We start from the raw sequence: 24,475 nt of genomic DNA on the forward strand, positions 1-24,475 counted from the left end.
CGGGACTGGGAGGTGCCGGTGCGGGGCTGCCAGTCCTCAGCGTCCTCCATCAGCCGCAGCTTGCCCGGGTCACACGTGGGGGTGCCAGGGGGGTGCATGGACTGCCTGTGAGCAACAGGGGCAGGCGCTCAGCTGGCACCATGGACCTGGTCCTGTCCAGCTGCCAGCACGGGGCAGAACCCACATGAACCCCTGTAACGGCCCAGCACTCACCACTCCTCCTCTGTACCCCAAAATGACACACGGGGACCCCTGTGGCGGCGAGAAAATGGCGACGCAAGGGTGAATCGCCAGCACACAGTATGGAGCATCTCCCATGGCTTATCTCCAGCCCCATAGTGATGCAGCAGCATTCATACCAGTCCAGCTCCCCTCCAGCCCCACACCACAGTCACAGCACCTTGTACCCGAGGCCCAAATAAAGCCCAGTACCTCCCAACAGCAGTAGTCAGGCCACACCAGTGCCAGCAGGCCCCATCAACCCGCTGCGTCTGCAGCTTGGCTTCCCCAGTGCCAGCAGTGCCCAGGGTCCAGCAGGGGATGCCCAGTCTGGGGACAGCAGCAGCACAGTGCCCAGGCAGGACCCTCGTAACAGGACGGACACAGCTGTGGCCCAGTGCTGGCGGTGCCCATCACAGAGGCGAGAGCAGTGCAGGTGCTGCATCTCCATGAATACCTCAGCTCTAGAGAGAGTGAAAGGACAGAGAGGGACAGGGAGCAGGAGGTGACAGGACAGGATAGCAGAGGACAGGAGCTGCACTCGCCACCAGCCATGAGTGTGAGGCCAACGGGGTGGTTGAGCCCCACTGCTGCAGCACCATAGCCAGGAGCCGTGGTACACCCTGTGCCGCCCCTTACCTGGGCTTCCTAACCAGCTCGTCCTCGTGGTCCTCAACTGAGTGCAGCAGGGAGAAAGGAGGAGACAGAGTCAGTCGGCGGCAGCACGGCCCCACACAGTGCGAAGGGATGAGAACTGGGCACCCCTCCCTGCTTCCCCCATACCAGCGCCCCAGACACCGCTGTATGCCCCCATATGGCCCATGCCACACACAGGGCCACTGCAGTCAGAGCGCCACCACCTCACCCCGCAGCCAGGTTGACTCCAGGAACCCGCAGGCAGCCCCAGACCCGCAGGGACTTACAGCTGTCTGTGCCCGTCAGCTGGGCCAGTTTGAGGAAGGAACGGGACTGGGTGCTGGTGTTGCGGGGCTGCCAGTCCTCCGAATCCTCGATCAGATGCAACTTGCTGGGGTCATATTTGGGGGAACTGGGGTGCTCCTGTGGTTTCCTATGAGCAACAGGGGCAGGTGCTCAGCCAGCACTGTCCTGCCCCTGCCTGGTGGCACAGGGACCGGCACACACCACTGCCCCACAGACCCACGGGGATCCCCACAGCATCCCCCCTGGGGCCATCCCACATCTCTTCAAGCTCACAGCAGTAGCACGACAGCACACATTTGACACATCATACATTGTCCTCCTCCCCACCCCACACCATCAGCAAAGGAAGGGGCCACTAAGGATGTCTTCTCAGGACAGATTTCCCATCTCTGCAGTTTGAGCCCAGCCCTAAAGGCCAGGAGGAGAGAGAATGGGGCAAGGATAAGCCAAGATCCAACTCACACGCAAGTGAACTGCATGGTGCTCGATAAGCACCAGTGATGCTGAAAGAAGGGTGCATAGCACAGCCTTTCTTGTGCTGGAGAAGGAACTGGTGTAAGGACACCCTGACACCCTTGCAGTCAGCAGCACTTGCATTTCAGGCTAAGGACAGCTTGCAGCCAGGAGCTGTCAGCCTGGGGACGCTGAGCCCCTGGGCTAATTAACCCTGCCCAGAGAACAGGGCACCAGTGGGCCACTAACAGGGCAAGAGGCATGCAGGAAGGCTAGAGAGAGCAGGCAAAAGGCTTACTGACTTGTCAAGGCTCTGCACCTGTAGGAGAGAGGGAAAGAGAGAGGGAGAAAAGAAAGAAAGAGAAGGAAAGTGAAATTAGACCCACAGAACCCAAGAAGTTTCCAGAGCTCACCTACAGCCTGCACCACTTTCCCTGCCCCTGCGACACGTGCCCATCTCACCCATGGCTGAGAGCGCAATGGGCTGCAGGGGCAACAGATCTGATCATGCCATCCTCAGCCCCACTCCGCACCCACCGGGTGCAGAGAACAGCCAGGGCCATGTGCCCCACTGACCAGCTCCAGGGTCCTGTGGGCAGGAGCGGCAGCAGGGCGGGCACACAGCAGCAGAGTACACAATGTGCAGACTGGAGCATCCATACAGGGCTCAGGGCTGGCATGGGCAGCACTGTGCAGGGCTCTATGGCTTCCCTTCGTCCTGCACGTCCCGGAAACATTGTGTCGTGGCCCTGGGCTGGTGCTGCTGATTGCAACCGCAGCCTTCCTGCCCCTTGTCGCAGGGCTGGCAGAGACAGCAGTGAGCATCCTGCGCCAGCTGCTGTGCCATGCCCTCCAGCGCTTTCCAAAGGCCAGTGCAGGAGGACACAGCCCCGAGCAAGGAAGAGGCATGTGTGTGTGTCCCCACGTGTGACAGTCCTGTTGCTCAGTCTCAGCACCTCAGCACGGGAACCACTGCCCACTCCCACCCACAGGTGCCTGGCATGCAAGGTGCAGCAGGGCCAGGCAGCGGGCTCCCTGGTATTCTTGGAGAGCAGGATGGACAGCAACATACCCATTGTGCTGGGGGGTGCAGGCGGGCGCCAGGGGCACGTACGTCACGGGTTTCGTCACCAGCCCGGGCCGTGGGTTCGGAGGCGAGCCGGCCCCGAAGGGCCGAGCTGTTTTGTTGAGGGCGGTGCTGGGAGCGAAGTTATATTTCAGGGGCTCAGAGCAGGGGAGTGAGTCCTGAGCGAGACAAAACACACAGACAAGGGCTCACACGTCAAGCAGCATGCAAGGGGCAGCCCTGGGCCAGGCAGCGCAGCAGGCAGCCAGGTGGGAATGCTGGACCCATTCTTGCCCGCAGAGCCTCGCAGTGACACATGGGCATTGACAGCACGTGCGGCTCTGCCAGCCAGGTCCCCTCTCTGCGGGGCATCCCGCCCAGGGACACCAGGCTGCAAACTCAGCCTGAGGATTAGTAAGTGCCCCGTGGTGGGGCTCTGCATGCACTCACACTGCTCGCAACCATCCCAAGGTACAAAGCAGAAAGCATGCAAGTGGCTTCTGCCTAGGAGCCACTGGCCCCAGCCCTGCCTCCCCATGCAAGAGCGAGCTCCAGCACTAGCGAACATGGGGCCTGAAGGCTGTGCTGCAGCTGCTGTACATGCGGGGAATTTGCAAGCCTTCCAAACACATCCTGGTCCCCAAGAAGCCCTTGGGCCCCAGGAGCAAAGTCCGCTCCTCTGATTAAGCTCAGAGACTTCCCCACCCCCAGCCCACGGCTGAGCAGCTGCCAGCAGTGCTGGAGCAACACCTACCTTCTGTGGCTTCCCCAGGTGGTTCTGGGCTCTGCAAGAGAGGACACAGTGAGGCAGATCTGCACGTGCCCAGCATCCATCATGGCTGGCATGCTGACATTGAGGAACTGTAGCCAGGTAGCACTAACCCACGGTCTGAGGTGACGGCTTAAAGCCGGGATTGCCGCAGATGGGATGAGCCCCATCCAGCCGTGCAGAGCCCTCAGATCCAGCCAGGGCTGCGGGAGATGAGTGATGCTGCCTCATTGCAGCAGGGCCATTGGGCTCGGGGAGGCGACGGGTACAGGGCCACAGCTTTGTTCCAGCTGCACCAGCACCGTAAGTTCTCAGGATCCACACATCCTACCTGCTCAGAGTGAGGCAGAGCCTGTCCCCGCAGGCGCGGATCCTGTTCTGGGCCTCGATGTGCGTCATGGCGCTGGTGCTCTCCCCATCAATGTACAGCACCCAGTCGCCCACTCCCACACCGGCCTGGGCAGCCTTTCCACCTGGAGTCAGCTGCAGAACAGAGAGTGTCAGGGAAATCAGCAGTAAATGGAGTGATGCTCTTGTGCCCAGAGCCACAAAGAGGGACACTGAGCACACCCTGAACAGCTCCTAACCCCGCTACCGGGCAGCTCCCACAGCACAGTGCCACTGCAGCCCGAACACACTGGGCCTGATGCAAGAACCCCCAGAGCTCCCTGTGTTCCCCAGTTTGTTATCCCAGAGAGCCTCTCTTCCTTGTAGCAGCTAAGCCCTGCCCCAGGCACCACACTGCAGCACAGCACTGCTGGGAGATGTGCCAGCACCACCCCTACAGGTGGCCCGGGGACAGCCCAGGCGTTCTGAGGCGATGCCAAGCAGCAGAGGCTGTGCTGGCTCAGCTGCAGCAGGAGGTCATGGAGCCGGCCCCAAGGTCCCGGGGCAGGAAGTGAGCAGGGTGAGTCAGGGCCTGTCATGCAGCCCACAGCTCACCCCATGGGCTGTAAACCACAGGCATGCTCCCAGCCTTCACAGGGGCGGGGAGAGCCCCCTATATCTTCCAGCTATGTTGTGCTCCTGTCTTGTCTGTTCCCTTCATCCAGCCCAGCAATGGAGCTGGGATATGCCTGGACCACCCCCAGACACCCCTATTTCTGCTAGAGATAAGCAGCACCCTAGCCCCTGCACCACTGAACACAGCTCTCAGGTATTGACAGACAGACACTCAGACAGACAGACGTGGGCAGGCTGCAGCCATTCCTGCTCCTCCAGCACAGAACAACTCGAGGCGTTTGGATTCAGACCAAGTATTTCCTCAAGCCCTGTTCAACATGAACATAAAAGGAGCGAGCCAGATTCCCAGCACTGTCAGAGGGCTGGAAAATCCCTGCCACCGAGCATCATGGCTACGCGCAGAGCCCAGCCCGCCCTGAGCACAGCACCAGGTACCCTGGCTCCACTGCCATTCCCAGAGGGTCACAGCATCCCCTGCAGTACCTCTGGCACTACCTGGCACAGAAGGATGCTGGAGGCAGCAAGCAGCTCTGGCCGGCTCCCGGCCACTCCTGCAAGCCCCAGCTTGCTGCCCCTCAGGCTGGGAAGCAGCATGGGTTTAAGGCAGCAGTAGGAGCTGGGAGAGGTTTTCACATGGCTGCCTGGGCAGGGGGGAGCATGGCAGGCTGCGTCACGCCGCCGCACCCAAGCGCACCAGGAAAGCCCTTCGGCAGGTGCCAGCTCAACAGATTCCAGCCAGGAGCTGCTCCAGCCTTCCCATTTCCTGCACCGTGGGCTGAGGCTCCTGCCCAGCCCCACCAGTCACAGCTTCCTTCCTTGCCTCTCCGCCCAGCTGGGCCTTTGTCCTCACACCTCAGAGTGCCACCTCGGCTGGATACCTCCATCCAGGGCTCCAAGTCAACCAGCAAGGTGGCAGGCAGGCACAAGGGAGCATCCTCCTTGGCACTGGGCAGCCAAGGTGCTGGGACCCTGTTGAGCCTTGCCCTGCCCTGCCAGCAGCATCTCTCCAGGCCCTGCAGCGGGGCTGGCCTGCACACACGTCGCTGCTGCTCCATGAGGCCCCAGCCCCAGGCTCTCGGAGGCTCCACCGCCTGATCAGACCCTTTGTTAAGCCCTGGCTTGCAGCCAAGAGAAACATTTTTTAGAGAATAAACTTGCTGAAGCCGTCTCTGTTCCTTGCAAAGATTGGTCGGCCCCAGGGCAGTGGCATGGGTGACTCCAGCCTTGCACGGTGCCCCTGGGGTGGGTGTTGCAGAGACCCGTGGCCTGGGATGTGCACACAGTGCTGGGGGCAGGCCCCACGCTGTGCCCAGTGCTGTGCTCAGAGCCACAGCCCTGTGCCAGCTGCCCCAGCGTCAGCAGCACGGGCGGTGCAGACACATTCCAAGGCTTATAAGGCAATTCTGCAGCTGGAGCTGCTGCAAGCACCCGTGGTGCAGGCCACCCAAGGACAGGGAGCCACGCAAACCCAAGAGACAGCTTCGACCTGGGTAAGCATCACACGAAAAGCTCCCACCAGGTGCCCCAGATGTAAGCAGCTGGCAGCACATTTTGCACATGCCCCTGCTTCAGAAGCGGGCTGGCTTTACGGATGGGACCTGTCCCAGGACCAGTGGGAGTGCAGTCTCAGGCACAGTGCCTGCACAAAGCTGGCCCCGAGGCACTGAGCTTGGTATCACAGTGCAGACCAGGCCGGTCCCGCAGTTCACGCACAGAGAGCTGCCCCTGCACAGGGCTGGCTCCGGAAGAGGCCCCCCTGCCTCCCGCCGCATCGTGACACTGAGGAGCCTGCACAGCATTTCACATCGCCGCTGCAGCTCCCTGCCCGGAACACCCCCAGCACATATTCCCTCTGGCCAAACCAGAGCTGATAAGGGTCTGGGTGGCTCTAAGGGGGTTGAGCAGAGTGAGAACCAGTGTTCCAAGGCCCAGCTTGCTCACATCCCCCATACAGCTCTGCCTCAGCTGCTTGGACACAGCTGCAGCTTCCCACCCATGGACAGCAGGAGGGTGGGCGATACCAGCTCTCAGTGCCTCTTACCCTGGAGATGGAGAGCGGCATGCTGAAGTCCTTCCCTCCCTGCAGCCGGAAGCCCCAGGGCGCCGGCCCGTTCAGCATCACCTTATAGGACTCCATCTCGCCCATCTCTGCAAAATGGAAGAGGGTGTGATCCTGACATCATGCTGCATGGGAACGACATGGGGAGCAGGCGAGGAGGGGGCCCAGCAGGACTGGGCAGGAGGAGACAGGTCACACTGCGAGCAGGAGCTCCACCCTGACCATCCCACAGCGTGGTTAAGGACGCACCCCACATCCATCAGCATCTCCTAAGGGGCGTTGGAGCCGAGGGGCCAGAGTAATGCACACAGTGAGACTCAACCATCCCAAGCCCAGGACGGGCTCTGCAGCACTGTTACAGAACCTCGAGCTGCTAGGAGCTGTTCCAGGCAGCAGAGAGGCAGCAGCACGGAGGGATGGCAGCCACAGGCGTTTTGCCTGGTGAGCAGCACAGCAGCACACTGCCACCGGAGCCGCCTGGCACAGCAGCTGACTGCAGCAGCAGCAGCAGCTGGTCGAGCAGCTGTACCTGGGTGTGAGCCCATCTCCGCAGGGTTCTGGGCAGGAGGAATGGATGCCCCGTGCTCACACTGACAGCTGTCAGCCGGCCCAGGCACGGGGCACGCGTCTGTACCTCGCCTAAAGGGAACCGCGAGGACCTCCTGAGCCCTACGTGGCAGGCAAAGGCCCGGCTCTGCGACATCTCCCCGTGCCCCGACGGGGCAGAGAAGCTGCGAGGCCGGAGCCCGCGGTGCCCTCGCTCCCCCAGCCCGGCCCGGGCTATATAAGGCGTGTAAGCTGACACCCGCTGCTGGGCGCAGGCTGCGTGTCAGACATTCCCCAGCATGGAGAGGCCGCACAGCCCCGACGGGGCTCCCCGCTCCGAGGGCTGCGGCAGCACCGGGCCGGGGTCTGTTCGAGAGGAGGGGCGAGACAGAAGCCCCCTCCAGCGGAGGCTGTGCCCTCTATCTAAAGATGTGCAGAGCCACGTCCCGTGGGGTCCCCGCGTCCCGCGGAGCGCAGCCACGCCCCGACCCCCGCTCCAGCTTCGCCCCACGGGGGGTCCGGTGCCCCAGCCAGCCCCACCCGCCCCACACAGCCTCCTTTTCCCCTGACCCAAGCAATCGGCTTCCCACCCCCGACCCACTACTCAGCCCCGGTCCCCGCTCCTCCCCACACGCCGCGGTCCCGCCCGCACTCACTCACCCGCGGCGGGGCAGGGCCGCCCGGCGGTGCGGGGCCGAGCTGGTCGCGGCGCAACGGGCGAGCGGAGCAGTCGGCCGGGGGACTCGAACTCGGGCACCGCCCCCTCCCCGACCGGCGCGAGCTTATACAGGAGCGGGGCGGGGCGGAGCCGCCGCTCGGTTACACCAATGACGGAGGGTGTTACGGCGCCCCCTGGCGGCCGGCCGCGGCCCCGGGGTCGGGCGGTGCACGGCCTTTATTCCCGCTCACGGCCAGTCCCGCGCTCCGGGGCCGTCCCGACTCAGCAGCCGCACCAGTTTGGCCCGCAGGGTGCGCTGAGCCTTAGGCCTGGAGTGTTCCTCCGCATCGCCTCTGCTTCCTCCCGGCCCCCAGCGCTGCCTGTGGGTCTGCGGGGCGCTGCGGGCGGGGTAGGGGGCGGCGGCCTCGCTGCTGTGGCCCTCGGGGGCCTGGCGACAGCCCAGCTCCCAGCGCCCTTCCTCCTCCTCCTCCTGCTCTTCCTCCGCCCGAGGCCGAGGCTGGGCCGTGAAGATGTTCTCATAGAGATGCTCGGAGAGCGGCTTGGCCGGGCACGGCCCGAAGTGGGGCTGCTGGCCGCGAGCGATGGAGGCATACAATATAGGGCCAGCAGCCTCCGGCTCCACGGTGGGGAAGCGGAGAAGGTTGGGCGAGGGATGTGAGGCCGAGTGTGAGCCTGGCTGCGGCCGGCCCAGCATTGGGCTGTGCTGGGGGTCTTCAGCCTCCGGCCCCCAGGGTTGGGTACCAAGACCTTGGGCTGCCAGCTGGGGGCTCTCCCGGCCCTGCTGCTGACAGGCGATGGCAGCGGCCACGGCCCGGCACAGCTCTGGGGCTCGAGGGGTGCTGAAGGTGAAGGTGCCCTCACCCGAGTCGCTGCGGCGGCCGGCTTCAAAGGAGAAGATGTTCTGCTGGGACAGAGGGCAGGGTGAGGGGCTGGCACCTGCTACTCCTGCAGGTGGAGGCCCCCGGGGAGGGTGCACCTACCTGATCTTGGCCGAATTTGCGGAGGAACGGGTAGGGCCAGGTGAGCAGGGGCTGCTGGGACTGCGCATCCTTCAGCGTCAAGCTCTGGGGCAGGGCTGCCAGCACGTAGTGCCCATGCAGCTCGCAGCGGGCGGCTGCCTCCGTCCTCAGCACCAGCACTGGGAACTCTGTCACTGTGGGAGCAGAGTGAGGTCAGTCCTGCTGCACACCAAGTAGAAAGCTCTCCCCCCTCCCCCCCCAGCCCCACTGCAGCACGTACGATCCTGCCACGAGGAGTAGAGGCAGTTCTCCTCCATAGGGATGGGCTGCAGCCCGGTGCTGCTACTCTGTGCTGCTTCCTTTTTGACCTGGAACAGAGGGAGGTGAATGCAGCCCCCCCCCGCACCCCCCTTCTTCTTCCCTGAAGCAGCGGGGGGAAGATGCTGGGCGTACCTGAAAGGCCAGCTGGCAGAGCTGCTCGATCCACTCATCCCGATGCTCAGCTGCCAGCACATAGTTCTTCTCTGTGGTGGTGAGGTAGAAGGCGGCAGTGGCTTTGGGGCAGCTCTCAGTGCCCATGGGGCCAACGGAGACACAGTCAGACAGGCGGATGACACGGCGGGCGCAGCGCCACAGGGAGGCATCAGGCACTGTGCCCTCATCCCGTGCATCAAACTTCTCCATGCGGGCCACACCAAAGGGGCTGGCAGCAAAGAGCTGCGCTCGCATCTTCCTCCAGGTCCGCTGGAATGGAGGAAGGGTGTGGATACGGGGAAAAAGTGACAGCAGGGAGCTGTCTGCCACGTCCATGTGGCTTAGGAATGGGCACGCAGGGGTCTCTGCCTATGAGGATGCGCACTGCAACAGGGCACAGAAAGCTGTTCCGATGCTGGACCGCCATGCAAATGAAAGCCATTTTGAGCTGCTGTGCTCCTGCTGGCAGCTCACATCTGCTGCACACAGCCAGGCCCTGCAGCTTGCAGCCTACTTCCTCCCTGGGGAGGCTCTGCAGCACCCGTCCCTTCCCAGCCCATCACGAGATGGAGGGGCTGCAAGCCCCCACTTACCTCAAGTGCACAGCAGAGCCTCCGCCCTGGAAAACAGATGTGTGGCAGAGCACCCAAAATACCCACCGGCCTCCCACATGGCCGAGCATCAGCCCCATGCACGTGGGGGCTGCGCGCTTCAGCTCTAGGACTTGGCTCTCGCGGAGTCCCGAGGTGGGAGCAGAGCTGTTAGCACACCCTGTGTACCCCACACACACAGTGAGCACAGAGCACTCTGCGCCGTGAGAAGGCTAGCAGGAGGCAGTCTGTGAACACGCAGCTCCAGGGGCTGCCATGATGTCACCCATGATGTCCCCACAGATCCAAGCACACAAAGCCATCGCTTCTCCCACGGCGCTGCCCCAGGACCAGGTTCAACCCAGCAACCCACCTGCTGCCCCGCTCACACACACACGGAGCTGTGCCTCAGTAACACACCTTTATTGTTTCATTGCACGTCACGCAATGACCAGGCAAGGTCACAGCCCTTAGGGGTGAGCACAAGCTTGTGCACGCACAGATGGATCCCTCAGCAGTGGGAGAGCACCACAATTAAAGCTGGAGCCTAAAGGGGTCCAGCTCTGCTCACTCCCTTCCCAGATGGTGGGGGGCTCAGGCCCAGACCAAGCAGCATGCCAGCAGTACAAACCCTATATCCAGCCACAAATCCACCCTCTGCCCTTTACCTTTCCAAATCTGCAGTGCTGGACGTAGAGGATGCCATCCTTCACTGGTCTCTCCATGGGCCCAGCACTGCCCCAGCAGCCAACACAGGGCTCTGGGGCTTGGGCCGCTGGCAGCACAGAAATGTGACTGCTTCAGCCAAAGCAACTGCATAGGGCAGACTTCCTTCTCTCTGACACTTCCCCTTTTTGGTGTGTGGGATGACAGGCAAAGGCTGGGCCACAGGAGGTGTCCATCCGCCCACCCCTTGCAGCGGGGCAGAACGCATACTGTGAGAGCACAGGCAGCTCTCAGGGGACAACCTGACATAAGCACGGCGTGCTTGGCTTAGCCCTGGCTGCACCAGAGCACCGCTGGTGTTAACAGGAACAGCTAGGATGAACAGATCAAGGTGAGAGGAAGGAGACTGTGAGGCATTGGAGGGGCTGGATAGAAGTCCCTAGGCATGGGCAGCAGCCCACCAGCCACAAACCAGTCGCCCCACCTAGAGGTTACCCCACCACGCCCTGCCTGCTCAGCACCTCACAGCAGTGTGACACTGACGTATCGGGCTGCTGCAGCACAGCTCCACGCATTTCCATCTAGGGCAGGAGCTCAGGAAGGCTGAGCAGTTGACAGTCCCCAAAAAAACAGGTCACAGAAGTACAGGAGAGTCTTGTGGTACAAGGTCAGTCGGGGTTTTAGAATGTGAACCCCAGGTCAAAGAGAAGCAGCCAACCTCCTTTCCTGGCCTGTTCAGGGGAGCACTGAACAGCACAGTCCCCAGGCTAGAAGTCCATAGAGCTGTGAGCTAGGTAGTCCTTGCGGCCAATGTTGCTGACTTGCTTGGTCTGCATCGCCTCCAGCTTAGGACAGTCAGTGATGCGATGGCCCAGGCCACCACAGAAGGCACAGCCCCGCTCACCTGCAATGGGAAGAAGGAGATCAGGCTGAGCTGTGTGCCAGGCCAGGTGACAAAGCAGGCACCCAGCAGGCAGGGAGACAGGAGCCACCCCATGAGCCTGAAGCGACGGGAGCTGGGACCCTGTCTGCAGCCCGTGTCACTCTAAGAGTCCCACAGAAGTTCTCCATCCCAGCACAGGGTTCCTCACCTCCGATGTCCAGCATGGTCTCATCCCCACAGTGCAGCACCTGGAGCACAGGGGGCACCTTCTGCTTCGCCTCCAGGAGCAGAGCCTTCAAGTCCATGAGCACCGACTCATCTGGGGGCAGAGACACAGATCAGATACAGTCCTAGCAGAAGCCCAACACAAGAGTGCAAAGAATGATGTGCAGGGCCCTGAGGCCAGCACCCAAGTGGTGACAATGCCCCATGTCACCACCACCTCTCTGTGAACCGTAACCACTTTCCCCTGCTTGCAGGGGAACACCACCCACACCCAAGCAGCAGCAGCTCTTTGTCCAGCTGCATCACACAGTGCAGCTCACCCCGCAGGCTCCCCCCATCCCACACAGTTTCTCACCACAGGCTTTATTGATGAAGGTGGTGGCAATACCAGTGTTGCCTGAGCGACCTGTACGCCCAATACGGTGAACTGCAAAGAAACAGACAGGATGAGGCCAGGACAAATGCAACATGGCACCCCTGTCCCACTGACCACCACGATGGGTGCACAGCCCTCCTGGCCTGTGGCCACCCAGCTACTCTCCCTCAGTGCCTCTGCTGGCCCCGTTCCCCACCATAGTTCTCAATCTCCTCTGGCATGTCGTAGTTGATGACGTGCTGGATGGCAGGGAAGTCCAGGCCCTTAGAAGCGACATCAGTGGCAACCAGAACATCCTTCTTCCCATCTCGGAAGGCCTCAATGGCTTTTGTCCGCTCCTCCTGATCTGTAAACATCCAGCACAGAAGATGAGTAGGTCAGAGCTCCCAGTCCTACCTCTTCCAGCAACCACTACAGCCTTAAAGCTGAGCATTACAAAGTCTAAGTCTCTCCTGTGTGAAAACCTACACATCCTTTCCCCAGATTAAGCAGCAGAGGGACTCGCAGGTCCCGCAGGGAGCTAGCTGCATGGTGCTTACATCTGCTATGATAGTAAGTAAAGCTGCACTCCCTACCAGAGGTCCTGACACTGCCCCAGTCCATCCTCACGCAGTGACAAACAGCTACGTGCTGGGACCTCCCATGCTCACACGCCAGGAAGGAGTGGGATCAGACAGGACCACACCTCCACAGCACCCTCACAGACCTTTGCCTCCATGGATGGCCACAGCTTCCACACCCTTGAGTAGAAGATACTCGTGGATCGCATCAACATCTGCCTTCTTCTCCGCAAAGATCAGCACCTGCCACGACACACATATCATGTAAGAGAGGCTTTTTTGTGTGCTGACAAAGAGCACAATCCCCAGAGAAACCCACTTCCTCTTGCTGAACAGAGGCCACAACAGTTCTGTGCCCAGGACTTGTACACACACAGAACACAGCTCCTTCCTTCACCAACCCCAGTACAGAGCAGAGCCCGGCAGCTGCATCCTCACTGCCATCTCTACAGCTGTGCTACAGAGCTGCAGTGCTGCCCCCAGATGTACTGCAGGAGCAGCTAAAGCACATTTACTCACAGGCGGTGGGGTCTTTTGCAGGCACTCAAGGAGATACACCATCTTGGCCTCTTCTTTCACATACTCCACTTCCTAGGAAGAAGCACAGAGAAGGTTCAAGCAGACAGCAGAGAAACCAGCACTGCATGGTATGCCACGACCTGCTGGGAAGGAGGACCAAGCCCCTTGTGGGGGAGGCACTGGCTGCTCTCACAAACTATGGAGGCGTGTGGGGGAGCTCCCAAGTACCTCACCTGCACAACATCCAGGCTGGCAGCACCTGCTCGCCCAACGTTAATGGTGATAGGCTTCACCAAGGCACTCTTAGCAAAGTTCTGGATCTTTTTAGGCATTGTTGCACTGAAAAGAAGGGTCTGCCGCTGGCCCTGCACAGGGAGCAAAGCACAGGCAAGGATTTAGTGCTCATCCAAAGGTGGGTGCAGGGACTGAGCTTAACAGTGCTCACATCTTCTCAGCCCCGTACCTTGAAGTAGGAGAAGATGGTGCGGATGTCTCCCTCGAAGCCCATATCAATCATCCTGTCAGCCTCATCCAAGGCCAAGTAGCGGCAGATGTCCAGGCTCACCATCTTCTTCTGCAGCAGGTCCATGAGGCGGCCAGGGGTTGCCACCATCATGTGCACACCGCTGTGTGATGAGAAAGGCACAGTCGGGCACCCAGTTTTCTTCCCGTGCAGAAACGTATACAGAAGGGCTTACAGAGCTTATGCTGATAACACCCAGCTGGCACGTCACCTTCACCCCTACACCTCCCCAGAGCCATCCAGCCAGTACGCCACCCCTCGGTCCCCTGCTAGAAATAAAAAGAGCCCAGCTTCAGCCCCACAGGACCCTCCCCACAAGGTCTTACTGTTTGATCGTCTCCATCTGCTCCTTGACAGACATTCCCCCAATGCAGAGGGCACAGCGCAGCGGGGGCAGGCTGTCCTCCTGCAGCAGGCGACAGTAGTACTCAATGATGCCATGGGTCTGCCGGGCCAGCTCTCGCTGCAGAGAAAAAAAACACCTTAATTCCCCACACAGGGAGCACCTGAAACCGTCACTGAACATCAGAGAGCTTTCTCCCATGCTCCACTGTGCCTCAAGAACTCACAGAGGGACAGATGATGAGTCCATAGGGTCCCTCTCGCTTAGAGAATGGCAATCTCTTCTCTTGCTCCAGGCAGAACATGATAACTGGAAGGGTGAACACCAGAGTCTTCCCAGAGCCAGTGAAGGCAATGCCAATCATATCCCTTCCTGAGAGGCTATCAGAGAAACAGGCCAATGGTGAGCAGGAGCAGTACAGGAGGGCTCAGAGCTCCAGATCTGAGCAGGATGAACAGGGCTAGAGGGGAGCAAGCAGGTGGTGCTGCTGGGTGGGCTGGAAGCAGCAAAACACTGCCTAACGTGGGACACAAAGCACTCACATTGTGGGGATGCCTTGAATCTGTATGGGTGTTGGCTGCTGGATTCCTTTTTTCTTCAAGCCCCTCAGGATAGCTGTTAGAAAACATAAGACACATATTCACGACCTGCTTTCCCTCCAACTCATTTTTCAGCCGCAGCCCTCTGATCGGTGAGGAATGACCCTCGGGTCAGCAGCCAGCTGATACAATCCCTGTTGTGGGGATTTAAGCTGGGACCCTGCTAACAGAACATTAAGGATCCAACAGCTTCGCTCACTGCTGGACACGAGTCTCCCCAGAAAAAGCTGCTCCCAATTCCACCTGCTGGAAACTTCATCTCCTTGAAGCTCTTGATGGGAGGTGGGATGCCTTCTCCCTCCACAAGGATGTGGTACTTCTTGCGCACACGATCGTGCCGAGCCTCTGACATGGCCAGGATGTAACGAGGTGCTCTCCAGCTGAGAAAGCAACAGAAGTTCAGAGTGCAGACTGTGCTAGGGAGAGCCAGCTGACCCAACAAAGGATGACAAGAACTCCTGACGCGCTCTAAAATCCCACAAAGGAAAACAGGTGACCTCAAGGGGCTTCATGAGCAATGAGAACACCCAAACCAGTCGTACACAACAAAATCTCCCCAGAGTCCAAGTAAGGAGCCTCAATGCAACAGATAACAGCAGCCCCTGGATAATGGGTAAAACATGCCAACATCATTTAGACTCATTTTCATTATTTCCATAATACTGTCTTGAACTTCCTGGGCTCTCCCTCTCTCATTCTCTTTGTCTCCCTCAAGGTCTGAAGACTCAGCTCAAGCCTTTAAATTTTACATAAATGCATACATAAATCTCATTGCATGGGAAATAACATCCAAACTGACTCATCAGTCTTTCAATTTACAAAGAGTAGTAAGTAGTCAAAGAGTAGTAAGTAAGGAAGCCAAGCAAGTATAACTCAGACCACAGAGCAGTTCTTTTCCTACCAGTCTGTATGGCCTCCAGCTGTTGCCAGCTGTAAGGAAGTGATATTTTGAGAAAAACAACCCCCACGTTGCAAAACACACCTGGTTTTAATTGGATCATCATATGTAATGCCCTTTGCCATCTCCTTCACTGACATCAATGCTGCAAAAACAAAGGCAATAAGATTAGTGAGATCTCTCAGTCTCCATGCCCACAGACAGCAGAGCAAGTTGATCCAGGCAGCACCTCTGGGACAGCCTGTTGGAGCCTGGGGCCTGCAACTGCACAGTCCCAGCAAAGTCAGGCAGCTGGCTGTTAACTGAGGATTTTCACTGTGATTTCCTTCTCCAGTCCCAGGCTGTACTACTGTCCAACAGCTCTACAGGACACAGGGATGCCAGCGCTCACCTCGGCCCTCTGCCACACTCTCCAGGATCTTTTCCTCCTCCTTCAGCTGCTTCTCCTTGGCTGACTCTTTCCGGGCTGGAGAGAAGTAGGAAAAAAGTGAGAGAGCGCCCACAGCTCCCAGCAGAGCCCCTCCCCACACCGGCCCCACACCATCCCCACCCTCTGCCTTCTCCTTGAGGTGCTGGTGCTGGTCCAGGAGGCTGATGTTGGACTGCGGCCCCAGGGGGATGTCATCCTCATCCCCGCGCTGCTCGCTGCCGCTGTCCCGCTGCTCCTCCTCCGACACCACCTTCCGCCGCATCTGCAGCAGCTTCTGCAGCTGGAGGAGAACAGCGGGCTGAGAGACGCCGCACCGGTACGGAGCCCAACCCCCAGAGCCCCGTTACGCCGTTACCATCTGCTGCTTGCGCTGCTTCACCGGCACGTATGGCACGTAGTCCTCGTCGTCCTCTCCCGACATGTCGGATCCGTCGGCCGCCTCTTCGCGCTGCCTCTGTGGGGAGACGTAGGGTGAGCGGAGCGGGCGCGGAGCCGGGGTTCGCCGTTAGCGGCCTGGGCTTCACCTTCCGCTCCGCGCCCGGCTCCATGGCGTCGCCACCACCCAGTCGCCTCGCTGCCCCGGATGTAAAACGGGCGCGCCGGAAGTGACGTAAAACGAGCGTACTGTCGCCTAGCAACACGGCATCGCCTCCTCCCGCGCGGGAGAATTGGCCCTACGGATCCCCTCAGAGACCAAACTTCCGCGGAATGCGTACAGCACAGCACACCCCGCCCGCGGGGCGCGAAACAAAGCAGCAGAGGCTGGGGTTAAATAAAATAAAAAATTAAAAAGTTCTTTATTGGGTCCAGCACAGGCCTTCCCCCGCGGCGAGGGAGCCGGGCGGAGAGGGCGAGGGGACGGTTGGGGCGGGGTGACCCCGCGGTGGGGAGGAGGAGGTGGGGGGAGCCCCGGGGGCCCCGCGGGGCAGGAGAGCACCGGGGTCCCTGTAACGGGGGACCCCATAGAGGAGAGCCGGGGGCCCCCGGGAGGGAGTGACGGGGCACAGTGAGGAGAGCGGAGCGGCCGAGGGTGGGGAGGGGGGGGGGGCGGCCCCGCACCTCACTGCGCTGCGCTGGAAGTGGTTTTCTTCAGGGTGAAGTTGGTCCAGTTCACGGCCACCTTCTGCCGCGTCTGCTTGGCAGAGTCCAGACAGAACCTGGTCGGGAGAGAACGGAGCCCCAGTGAGCGACAGAGCCCCCAGAACCTCAGCCCCCAACCCCAGGCAGGGTGACCTCACATACACCCTGCCAGGAGATGCTGCCTCACCTCTTGAAATACTCCACTTCCCGGTCAGTTTCATCCATCTCTACACTATCTAAGTCCTTGGGTAGGAACACGTCATCTGGCAAGCAGAGCACAAGGTCACCACAAAACAGCAACACCCCTAAAACCCAGCTGTTCCCAGCAGGACAGTGCCAGGGATGGGACCCCCACACACACCAGGGCAGGACAGGAAGGAACTTGGCAGCAGGCAGGCAAGGGCTGGGGAAGGGGCCACAGCAGCAAGAGCACGGCAGGGCAGAGCTGCAGGCACTCACCGATAGAGGTATTGGATTTCTCCACCTTGTTGCGGTTCTTCCTGCTCTTGCCCTTGGGCTGGGGGGATCCCCCGAGGGCAGCAAGGGGAGGCAGCTGCCGGTCCCCAGTTGCTGGAGTGGGCAGCTGCACCAGATCTGGCAGCTCAGCTTTGCCCTCTCCCCTCCGACCTTTCCAATCGCTGTTTCTCTCCTTCTCCGGTCTGGCAGTGCTGCAGCCCCAGGGTTGCCCCTTGCCACTCTCCACCTCAGTGCAGCCACCCACCCGCTGTGGCTCTGCAGTGCTGGGCTTCGAAGGGTGCTTGGTTCCCAGCACCTGCCCCTTCACACCAGAGTTCTCCAGCCTGGCCTGGCCACTGAGCACCACAGCACCGTCCCCTTTCTTCACCTGCCCGCTCTGCCGCTTGTTCTTTCGCTGCCGACCCCCTGCCAGCACCTGCTCTGATGGCTCTGGCTCCTTGGGCTGCAGTCCCTCCTTGGGCTCTGGGCTCTGCCCACCACAGTCCACAGCAGAGTCCGCAGCCTTGGACTGAACCCAGATCATGCGGGACAGGCTGGGCACGGCGCTGAGGCGCTTCACCACGCCGTTCTCGGTGGCCGTCGGGGCCAGCGGCAGCTCCCCTGGCCCATCACCCCATCGAGGGCCCAGCTCACCCCGCAGCAGTGTGTGGCTCTTGGTGGGGCCCAGGCTGAGCGGGGCGAGGGCCAGGTCTATGTCCTGCAGGTCAGAGGAGCCATTGAGGTGGGAGATCAGGTTCTTCTGCTCCAAGACAGCCGCCTTCTTGGGGAAGTCATTCACATCTAGGTTGAGATCATAGACACTGAAACTGGCCCGGATGGAATCCTTGATGGTGTTCTTGATCTCCTGCAGCCGGCTGCTGAGGAAGCTGTTCACACGCTCCAGCTCCAGCTCCGGCCACTCCAGCAGCTTCTCCTCGGCTGGCTCCCTGCTCTGGCTGTTTGCAGGGGCACGCTCTGCACGCTTCTGGGCCTCTGCCTCCAGCTGGGCTTTCTCCTCCTGCAACACAAGTGAAGATCAGATGGGCCAGGAAGACATGTGCAAGCCACACACCAGCCTAGTCAGGCAGCAAACCAACGGCCAGTGTCCAGCATGGCTTTCCCAAGCCTTCCACTATCCCCAAACTGCTGAACTGTCACACATCCTCTGCAAGCACCACAAAAGCAACCATACTGCACAGAGGACACCACTCTCGGCACAAGGCACCAGTGAACAGCACAAGCCTTCATAGCACAGTTTTCCACTACAGAGGCTGCTTGTCAGAACTACAACACACAACAGAGCAGCTTAGCCTCCCCCCCAAATGCTTTAGGTAGAGATGCAGGGAAGTCCCCAAAGAACTAGACACTGACGCTAAGTCAGGAGAAGGGCAGCAAAGGGCACAGAGCTCAAGAAACCAAATAGAACGAAGTGAGAGAATGCAAAGGCCCACCAGCAGCAGTCTTGCCCTGACCTTCTAAAAAGAGTAGGATAGGCCTCCCTCTTGCCCACTTCTCCCGCCTTGCTTAGCTAGGCAGGACACAGAGCAGCACTTCCCTCTGCCCAGCCTCACCTTCTTCTTCTGCTTGTGCCGTGCCCGCTTGGCTGCCTTGGCACTGTTCAAGGGCTTGGGCTCTGTGCTGTTGATGTAGTCCAGCAGCTCATCCACATTGCGGTGGTCCACAGCAGGCTCTCCTGAGCTGTTGTTGTGCCCTAGTTTTTGAGGCAACTCCTCTTTCCTCTTGGTGAGGCGCGAGCGCAGCTTCTCCCGAATCTCAGCGTAGTTGCGGCTTGTGGGAGCGGCTGGTGGCTGTGGGAGGTGAGAGCTGTCAAGCTTGGCAGGTACCAGAACCAGTGTGACACGCAGGCAGCCCCAGCTTCCACACTAGCCACCCATCGCTCTCCCCAGCCACTCCTGTCCCCAGCACAACCTTTACTGAACTCCTTTCCAACACAGCCACAAAGACGATTAGAGGCCTGAAGCACCCTGATCCGACAGGGTACACATACTGGCAGAGAAAAGCTGTGGCCACACCTTCCCACCTGCATGCTCTCCACACACCAACGTTACACCACAGAGCAGAACACAAAGACCAGAGGTGACTGCAGAGTGGTCTCACTCACCGCGTTGTGGCCGAAGAACTCACAGTAGCAGCAGTCACAGAACTTCCCATCTTTCTGGTTGGTGGAAGAGGAGGTGCAGGAACTGCGCTCTGAGCTGCTGTCCTCATCCTCCCCAAGACCCTCATCTGCCTCACACGGCTGCGGTGGATGGCAGCTGGTACCATTCGGGAACTTGTGTCCTTTGCAAGATGGGTCCCTGAGGAGAATGGTGAGAAGTGAGTGCAAGCAAAGGAGCTCAAAATCATCCCACTAGGTGTATAAGAACACCTTTCCCGAGGCACCTTGTGCCAGAGCAAAAGGATTTGCAGGGCAGACAAACCCCAGCCCCCTGCACCCTCTCTCTGCAATGCTGTAGGAGCCCGTGACAGAAGGTATTCCTAACTCTTCACCCCCCAGCACTTCTAGCAGGCAGAAGGCTGGCCCACCAGAGTTCCAGCAAGCAGTGTCCCCTGCAAGGCCACGAGCTGATCCCAGGGCAGGGAGCGGTACTCACTGGGGGTGGCAGGTAGCACAGGTGAGAAACACTGGAACTGCATGCAGCTGCCAGACATCCCCACGTGCAGGCAGGCCCGATTCCCACAGGCACAGACCACCCAGTTCAGGGACAGGGCAGCCAGGGCACGGCCCACAGCACCATTCCTCTAGCTCCAGCTCGAGACTCGTCTGGCCCTCCGCAGGGAGAGCTAATCAGCAGAGAGGAACCAACACCCTCGACTCAGCATGCTCTCTTCCAAGGCACAGGTAGCCCAAAGAGGGCCAGGGGAGCAGGCGAGCAGAACCACCAGTCCACAGGCTTCATCTTCTTGAAAACCATTGCCCAGTGCCTCAGCTGCCCGATGGGTCTCACTGACATGGGTCCTGTTGGCCAACAGCAGGTTGACCAGGCGGTTTCTTTGGGTCTTTTAGCTGGAGGAGCAGTAAGCAAGCAAGCAGTCTCTTCTGCACCACAGTACTAAAGGACAACCGCACAGAGAAGACATGTAGGGAGAAAAACAGCTTAACCCTTAAAGACCAGGGGTCTACAACAGCAGAACTGGCCCATAAACACAGGCTCTCTGCACCACCATTCCACAGTAGTCAATCCCTCCACAGGGGAAATTGCATCCTTGGACAGGGGTGGTATCACCCAGTGAGGAGAGGCTGGAAACATGCAGGGCTCATCCACTCACCTGTTTGTGCCGGGCAGTTGGTGGGAGGCAGGCGGAGGGATGAGCGAAGTACTGCAGTGCCCATTGCAGGGATGAGTGCAGCCCGAAAGAGGAGGTGGCATCTTCAGCAGCGGCACATTGGCGGGGGGCAGGTGAGGGCTCTTACACGACCCTGGGCTGTGCGAGACTGCGCCGCTGGAAGGGGACTCTGATGCTGGCTTCGGGGCTGCTGCCTGTACGCTGGGTGCAGGGAAGAGTGCAGCCTGCGGGGTGGTGCCCAGCGGGACGTGTGGAGGGGAGCCGAAGGGTCCTGGGTGGGCAGGCATCTGCTTGGAGGGAACCAGCGCTGGTGGCTGGGAGGGGAGCCCAGTGGGACTGTTGGGAGGAGCAGTGAGGTCCGAGTGCTGATGATGCTCTGAGGAGTGGAAGGCTTCACCTGCAGACAGGCAGAAGCAGACAGTCAAGCGACAAGGCCACACTCAGAGATAATCCTACAGCCCAAACGCACGTGGGTCCCTGATCTCAAGCTTAGGCCAGCCTAGAGAAAGGCAGAAGACCTTTGCCCCAGGTCTCTACTAGTACCAAGAGGTACCATAGCACCAAACTTCAGCCGGAAGGCAATGCATGGGGATCGGGTTGCTCCGGAGGGAGCAGAACAGACAGCATATCTGCACGGGCTTCTTCTACAGTGACAAACCCTGTCCTCCACACCCAGGTACTCAGGTTAAAAGCCAAAAGTCATCTCTGCTTGCAATGGGCCTCAGCAGCTTCATCTGCCCTACAGGTGCCCTGACAAAAAGGGGAAAACATGGGGAAAGGCACAGGGGCAGAGAAGGCAGTGGGCCGGGAGGATGAGGCCAGCCCTACCCCTGGTACACGCACCTGGTGGGGTGGCCCTCCGGCACATGCTTTTGAACTGCTTCGGCAGCGTCTTGCAGAAGTCAAGTGAGGTAGGCAGAGGCGAGCCTGGGGCAGCACTGCCAGTGGCGGGGGAGGTTGTATGGCCATAGGGACAGGCCTTGAGCCCCGCCACCATGGCAGGAGCCTGGCTGATGCACTCTGAAGAGAGAGCCAGGCTGGAGTGCTTTTCACCTGCAAGGAAAGCAAAGCTAGGGCCTGGCTACTGCTGAGTGTCTCACGGCCATTTCCGGTGGGAAAAGCACTGCAGCCTTCAGCACAGCACTTCTGCCTGCAGCCACAACACTCCACCCTGCCTGCAGCGTGGCATACTGACACTGCTGGAGCAGTGCTCCCAGCAAAGCGAGAAAATGCTTCAATGTCCCAATACCCTTTGCCTTTGCTGCAGTAGAAGCCCTCTGCTGCCTGCCCCCGCCCACCAGTCAAGTTGCTTGTAAGGATACAGCCTAAGCCAGAGACCAGTGAGAAAGCTCTGCTCGACCCCACGACTGGCTTCAACTCACCTAGCGCAGCAGGGGGGGCCCCGAGGGGACTGCCCTGTGTGGCCCCGTTGGTATGCTGCGAGTTCCAGAGGCCCGAGAGCTTGTGAGCAGACAAGAAAGAGCTGGGGTCCCAGTCCCCTGAGTTCCCGTGGCACGAGGAGGAAGAGGAGGAGGTGGAAGAGGAAGAGGAGTGGGAACCACCCCCACAAGACTGCGACTTGCAGGATGTGTGGGATAACGAGACCTGGCAGGGAAAACACAGAGTGAAGTAGGAGCAGGGTGGGGGTGAGGCAGGAGACCTTTGCCCCAGGATGTTGGGGCCAAGACCCTCTCCACTGACTCCAAGCCCCTGCTCCTCTCACTGCCTCTATCCAGCAGATGGGCAGCCTGGTTCCCAGAGCCCAAGCCAACAGCCAGGTGGATGTCAAAGGCCACGTGCTGCTCCAGTTGCGTTCAGCATGGGCCAGGGTTAAACAAAGGCACACAGGAAGTCACTGCTTTGCCCTCAAGCTCTGCACAGGGGCAAGATCCGCCCTGCCATGCACTGCCCCTTTCACCTTGGCAACTGCAGCTCTGGCAAGACCCAGCGTGGCAGCACAGAGCCAGGCAGCGGGCAGCTTGCCACAGGACCAGTGCAAGAGGAGCACAAAGCAAAGTGTGGCAGGGCTGGCAAAGCAGCAGAGCTGCCAGCTCTGCCAGGTAGGCAATTCCAACACCGCACAGGCTGCCAGACAAGCCTCTGCATCATCCCCTACCCCTTCTGAGCAACACCCGAGGAGCTAAGGTTGGAGCGAGCAAGGGGCCCGCAGACCCAGCTCACGCCACAGGACAATCAGCACTGCAAGGCCACGCTCCCGGGAGCCCCAGCCCTTCCAACCACTGCTCCCCGGCCGCGTACCGCCAGGGCCTGCTCCTGCACTGCCCGCCGCTCTTCCTCCTCCACACTCTTCCGGCAGCTCTGGCAGATCCACAGCGGCATTTCTCCCAGGAGGTTCTGCACGAGCGTTGGCACGAAGTCTGGTGGCAGCCTCTCACCCGGGGAAACCAGCCCATTGTGGGACGGGCCTCCCCAGTCCTTGCGCTCGCGGTGGCAGAGCAGGCAGCACGTCTGCACGGACTGGTTGGCGGTGGGCAGCACCTGCAGTGGGACACACAGGCCACAAGTCACCCGAAGGACCTGCTGCAGGGCATCGGGTCAGCGCAGGTGCATGAAAGACTTCAGGATGCTGACTGCAAACCAGACTATTTTTTACAGGCTGTATGTGGGTCTGCACCTTTTCCCAGTAAAACAGAGCAGCCTTGGGCTGCCCAGCTGCTGTCAGCCCAGGATGTGCCAGCTGTGGGAATTTCAGACCCCTGGGAGAACCAGGCTATGCTAAACCACCAGCCAGCACCACAACAGCCTGTGAGGCCACCAGCAACTCCCAGTGCACCTGTGGTACAGCAGCACCAAGAGGACCCTTAGAGCACAGCGCAACCCACAGATGTCTCCAGGCAGGGTTGACACGGGGGCCCTCAGCCACAACGCTCCCTGCTCATCCACTGCAGAACCCCACGGCAGCGCTCACACATCCCAGGTCCTCCCGCCCGCCTCTTTGTTCTGTGCAGCTGGTGGTGGCAGAGATGCACCAGGGTGGTGCTCTCCCCACACAGAGCGGCAGGGCCAGGGCTCACAGCCCAATGCCACTGCACGCACTGGAGCCCAACCCTCAGCTCACCGGAGGCCCCGCAGCCAGGACGAGCCCAGCACGACATGAGAGCCCCCATTGTCTGCCACTGCGGTGGGCTCCACAACAATGAGCGCACATTTAACTGCTGCCATGAAACAGATGGTGTCTCCTAGGCTCAAGGTGAAGCAAAGGTCAGAGGCCAAGGAGAGTGCAGGGGGGCACACAGCTCCCCTGCCCAGTGAGGCAGCCACGGCCTGGGGGCTATTGGGCCATCCCATGTTTCAGCAAGAGCAGGTGCAGCTGCTGCTCCATGCGATGGCGTTTCCCAGCACACCCAGAGCATGCAGGCAGAGCGGCAGGCTGTGCCCCGGGGGGGAGCCGTGTCCCGGAAGACGGGGGGGAGGCTGTGCCTCAGGCTCCCCGCAGCGTGCTCCGGGGATGGGTGCCGGGCAGCACTCCGCAGCCCGCCCAGCCGCTGCTCCGCTCACCTGCGGCGGGGCTGGATCCCCTGCCAGGGTCTGGGAGCACATCCTCGCAGCGCTCCGTAGCGCTTAGGGGAGAGACGGCAGCCCCCGGCGCGGGGCTCTGCCCTGCAGAGGGCACGCGGGGTTCCTCCCGAGCGCAGCAGCGGGGATGCAGCGCGGGGCGCGCCGGGCACGGGGCTGGCGGAGCCGCCCTATCTCCCGCGGCTCAAGGCGAGCGGCGGCTGCAGACGGGCTCCCAGACCCCGCCGCGGCAATTCCCTCGTCGCCGCGGGATGAGGGCCGCGCCCCCCGCTCGCACACGCCGGTGGGAGCCCCGGCACGGAGCCACTCGGCACGGCAGCGCGGAGCCCCGCGGCCCGCTCCCGTCCCCGCG

At 60.6% G+C, this 24,475-nt stretch overlaps 4 protein-coding genes across 7 annotated transcripts in view; all 4 read right to left on the minus strand.

Annotated features, from left to right (window-relative positions):
• The window catches only part of PDLIM7 (PDZ and LIM domain 7), a 12,399-nt gene extending 4,661 nt beyond the window's left edge, over nucleotides 1–7,738 (minus strand). For 3 of the 4 annotated variants that reach the window (XM_042826495.1, XM_042826494.1, XM_042826493.1), the window contains exons 1-7: nucleotides 7,678–7,738; nucleotides 6,454–6,560; nucleotides 3,781–3,932; nucleotides 3,435–3,465; nucleotides 1,917–1,933; nucleotides 1,143–1,288; nucleotides 859–895 (exon numbers count right to left, since the gene is read on the minus strand). In XM_042826495.1, coding sequence (XP_042682429.1) covers nucleotides 859–895; nucleotides 1,143–1,288; nucleotides 1,917–1,933; nucleotides 3,435–3,465; nucleotides 3,781–3,932; nucleotides 6,454–6,558 — 488 coding nt within the window. In that variant the 5' untranslated portion in view covers nucleotides 6,559–6,560; nucleotides 7,678–7,738. Of the gene's footprint in view, nucleotides 1–858; nucleotides 896–1,142; nucleotides 1,289–1,916; nucleotides 1,934–2,686; nucleotides 2,860–3,434; nucleotides 3,466–3,780; nucleotides 3,933–6,453; nucleotides 6,561–7,677 lie in introns of all 4 variants that reach the window. The other variant, XM_042826496.1, reaches the window with a different exon arrangement.
• Nucleotides 7,739–7,922: 184 nt separating this feature from the next.
• Nucleotides 7,923–10,455, minus strand: DOK3 (docking protein 3). The gene is made up of 5 exons (XM_042826641.1): nucleotides 10,388–10,455; nucleotides 9,109–9,399; nucleotides 8,936–9,023; nucleotides 8,677–8,849; nucleotides 7,923–8,597 (listed from the first exon to the last, which is right to left on the minus strand). The coding sequence occupies exons 1-5, from the start codon at nucleotides 10,442–10,444 to the stop codon at nucleotides 7,923–7,925; spliced, it is 1,284 nt and encodes a 427-aa protein (XP_042682575.1). The 5' UTR covers nucleotides 10,445–10,455.
• On the minus strand, nucleotides 10,122–16,362 carry DDX41 (DEAD-box helicase 41). Its single transcript, XM_042826397.1, has 17 exons — nucleotides 16,266–16,362; nucleotides 16,097–16,195; nucleotides 15,862–16,021; nucleotides 15,703–15,777; nucleotides 15,396–15,456; nucleotides 14,657–14,793; nucleotides 14,357–14,429; nucleotides 14,041–14,194; nucleotides 13,798–13,934; nucleotides 13,412–13,574; nucleotides 13,182–13,313; nucleotides 12,949–13,020; nucleotides 12,576–12,672; nucleotides 12,066–12,215; nucleotides 11,849–11,920; nucleotides 11,477–11,587; nucleotides 10,122–11,289 (listed from the first exon to the last, which is right to left on the minus strand). The coding sequence occupies exons 1-17, from the start codon at nucleotides 16,287–16,289 to the stop codon at nucleotides 11,153–11,155; spliced, it is 1,854 nt and encodes a 617-aa protein (XP_042682331.1). The 5' UTR covers nucleotides 16,290–16,362; the 3' UTR covers nucleotides 10,122–11,152.
• A 40-nt stretch (nucleotides 16,363–16,402) lies between these two features.
• On the minus strand, nucleotides 16,403–23,026 carry FAM193B (family with sequence similarity 193 member B). The gene is made up of 10 exons (XM_042826396.1): nucleotides 22,846–23,026; nucleotides 21,969–22,191; nucleotides 21,430–21,639; nucleotides 20,569–20,983; nucleotides 19,400–19,595; nucleotides 18,849–19,085; nucleotides 17,281–18,295; nucleotides 17,009–17,084; nucleotides 16,801–16,898; nucleotides 16,403–16,503 (listed from the first exon to the last, which is right to left on the minus strand). Exons 1-9 carry the CDS (start codon nucleotides 22,924–22,926, stop codon nucleotides 16,802–16,804), a joined length of 2,550 nt encoding a protein of 849 aa, XP_042682330.1. The 5' UTR covers nucleotides 22,927–23,026; the 3' UTR covers nucleotides 16,403–16,503; nucleotide 16,801.
• Nucleotides 23,027–24,475: the final 1,449 nt, after the last annotated feature.

The sequence above is a fragment of the Centrocercus urophasianus genome, unplaced genomic scaffold, assembly GCF_019232065.1.
Source record: "Centrocercus urophasianus isolate 14NV4802_14NV808 unplaced genomic scaffold, USGS_Curo_1.0 seq_26, whole genome shotgun sequence".
Classification (NCBI taxonomy): Eukaryota; Metazoa; Chordata; class Aves; order Galliformes; family Phasianidae; genus Centrocercus; species Centrocercus urophasianus.

Coding starts and splice junctions, on each gene's coding strand:
- DOK3 (XM_042826641.1), bottom strand. CDS start 10,444: ATGGAGAGACCAGTGAAGGATGGCATCCTCTACGTCCAGCACTGCAGA. Junction 9,024..9,108: donor TCTGCCAGCTGGCCTTTCAG/GTACGCCCAGCA, acceptor CCTCTGTTCCAG/GTCAAAAAGGAAGCAGCACA. Junction 8,598..8,676: donor GCAAATTCGGCCAAGATCAG/GTAGGTGCACCC, acceptor CTGTCCCAGCAG/AACATCTTCTCCTTTGAAGC.
- DDX41 (XM_042826397.1), bottom strand. CDS start 16,289: ATGGAGCCGGGCGCGGAGCGGAAG. Junction 16,196..16,265: donor AGCCGGGCGCGGAGCGGAAG/GTGAAGCCCAGG, acceptor GTCTCCCCACAG/AGGCAGCGCGAAGAGGCGGC. Junction 13,575..13,797: donor CAGATGGAGACGATCAAACA/GTAAGACCTTGT, acceptor CTCATCACACAG/CGGTGTGCACATGATGGTGG.
- FAM193B (XM_042826396.1), bottom strand. CDS start 22,926: ATGCCGCTGTGGATCTGCCAGAGCTGCCGGAAGAGTGTGGAGGAGGAA. Junction 19,596..20,568: donor CAACTGCCCGGCACAAACAG/GTGAGTGGATGA, acceptor CATTCTCCTCAG/GGACCCATCTTGCAAAGGAC. Junction 19,086..19,399: donor AGTTCTTCGGCCACAACGCG/GTGAGTGAGACC, acceptor CACCTCCCACAG/CCACCAGCCGCTCCCACAAG.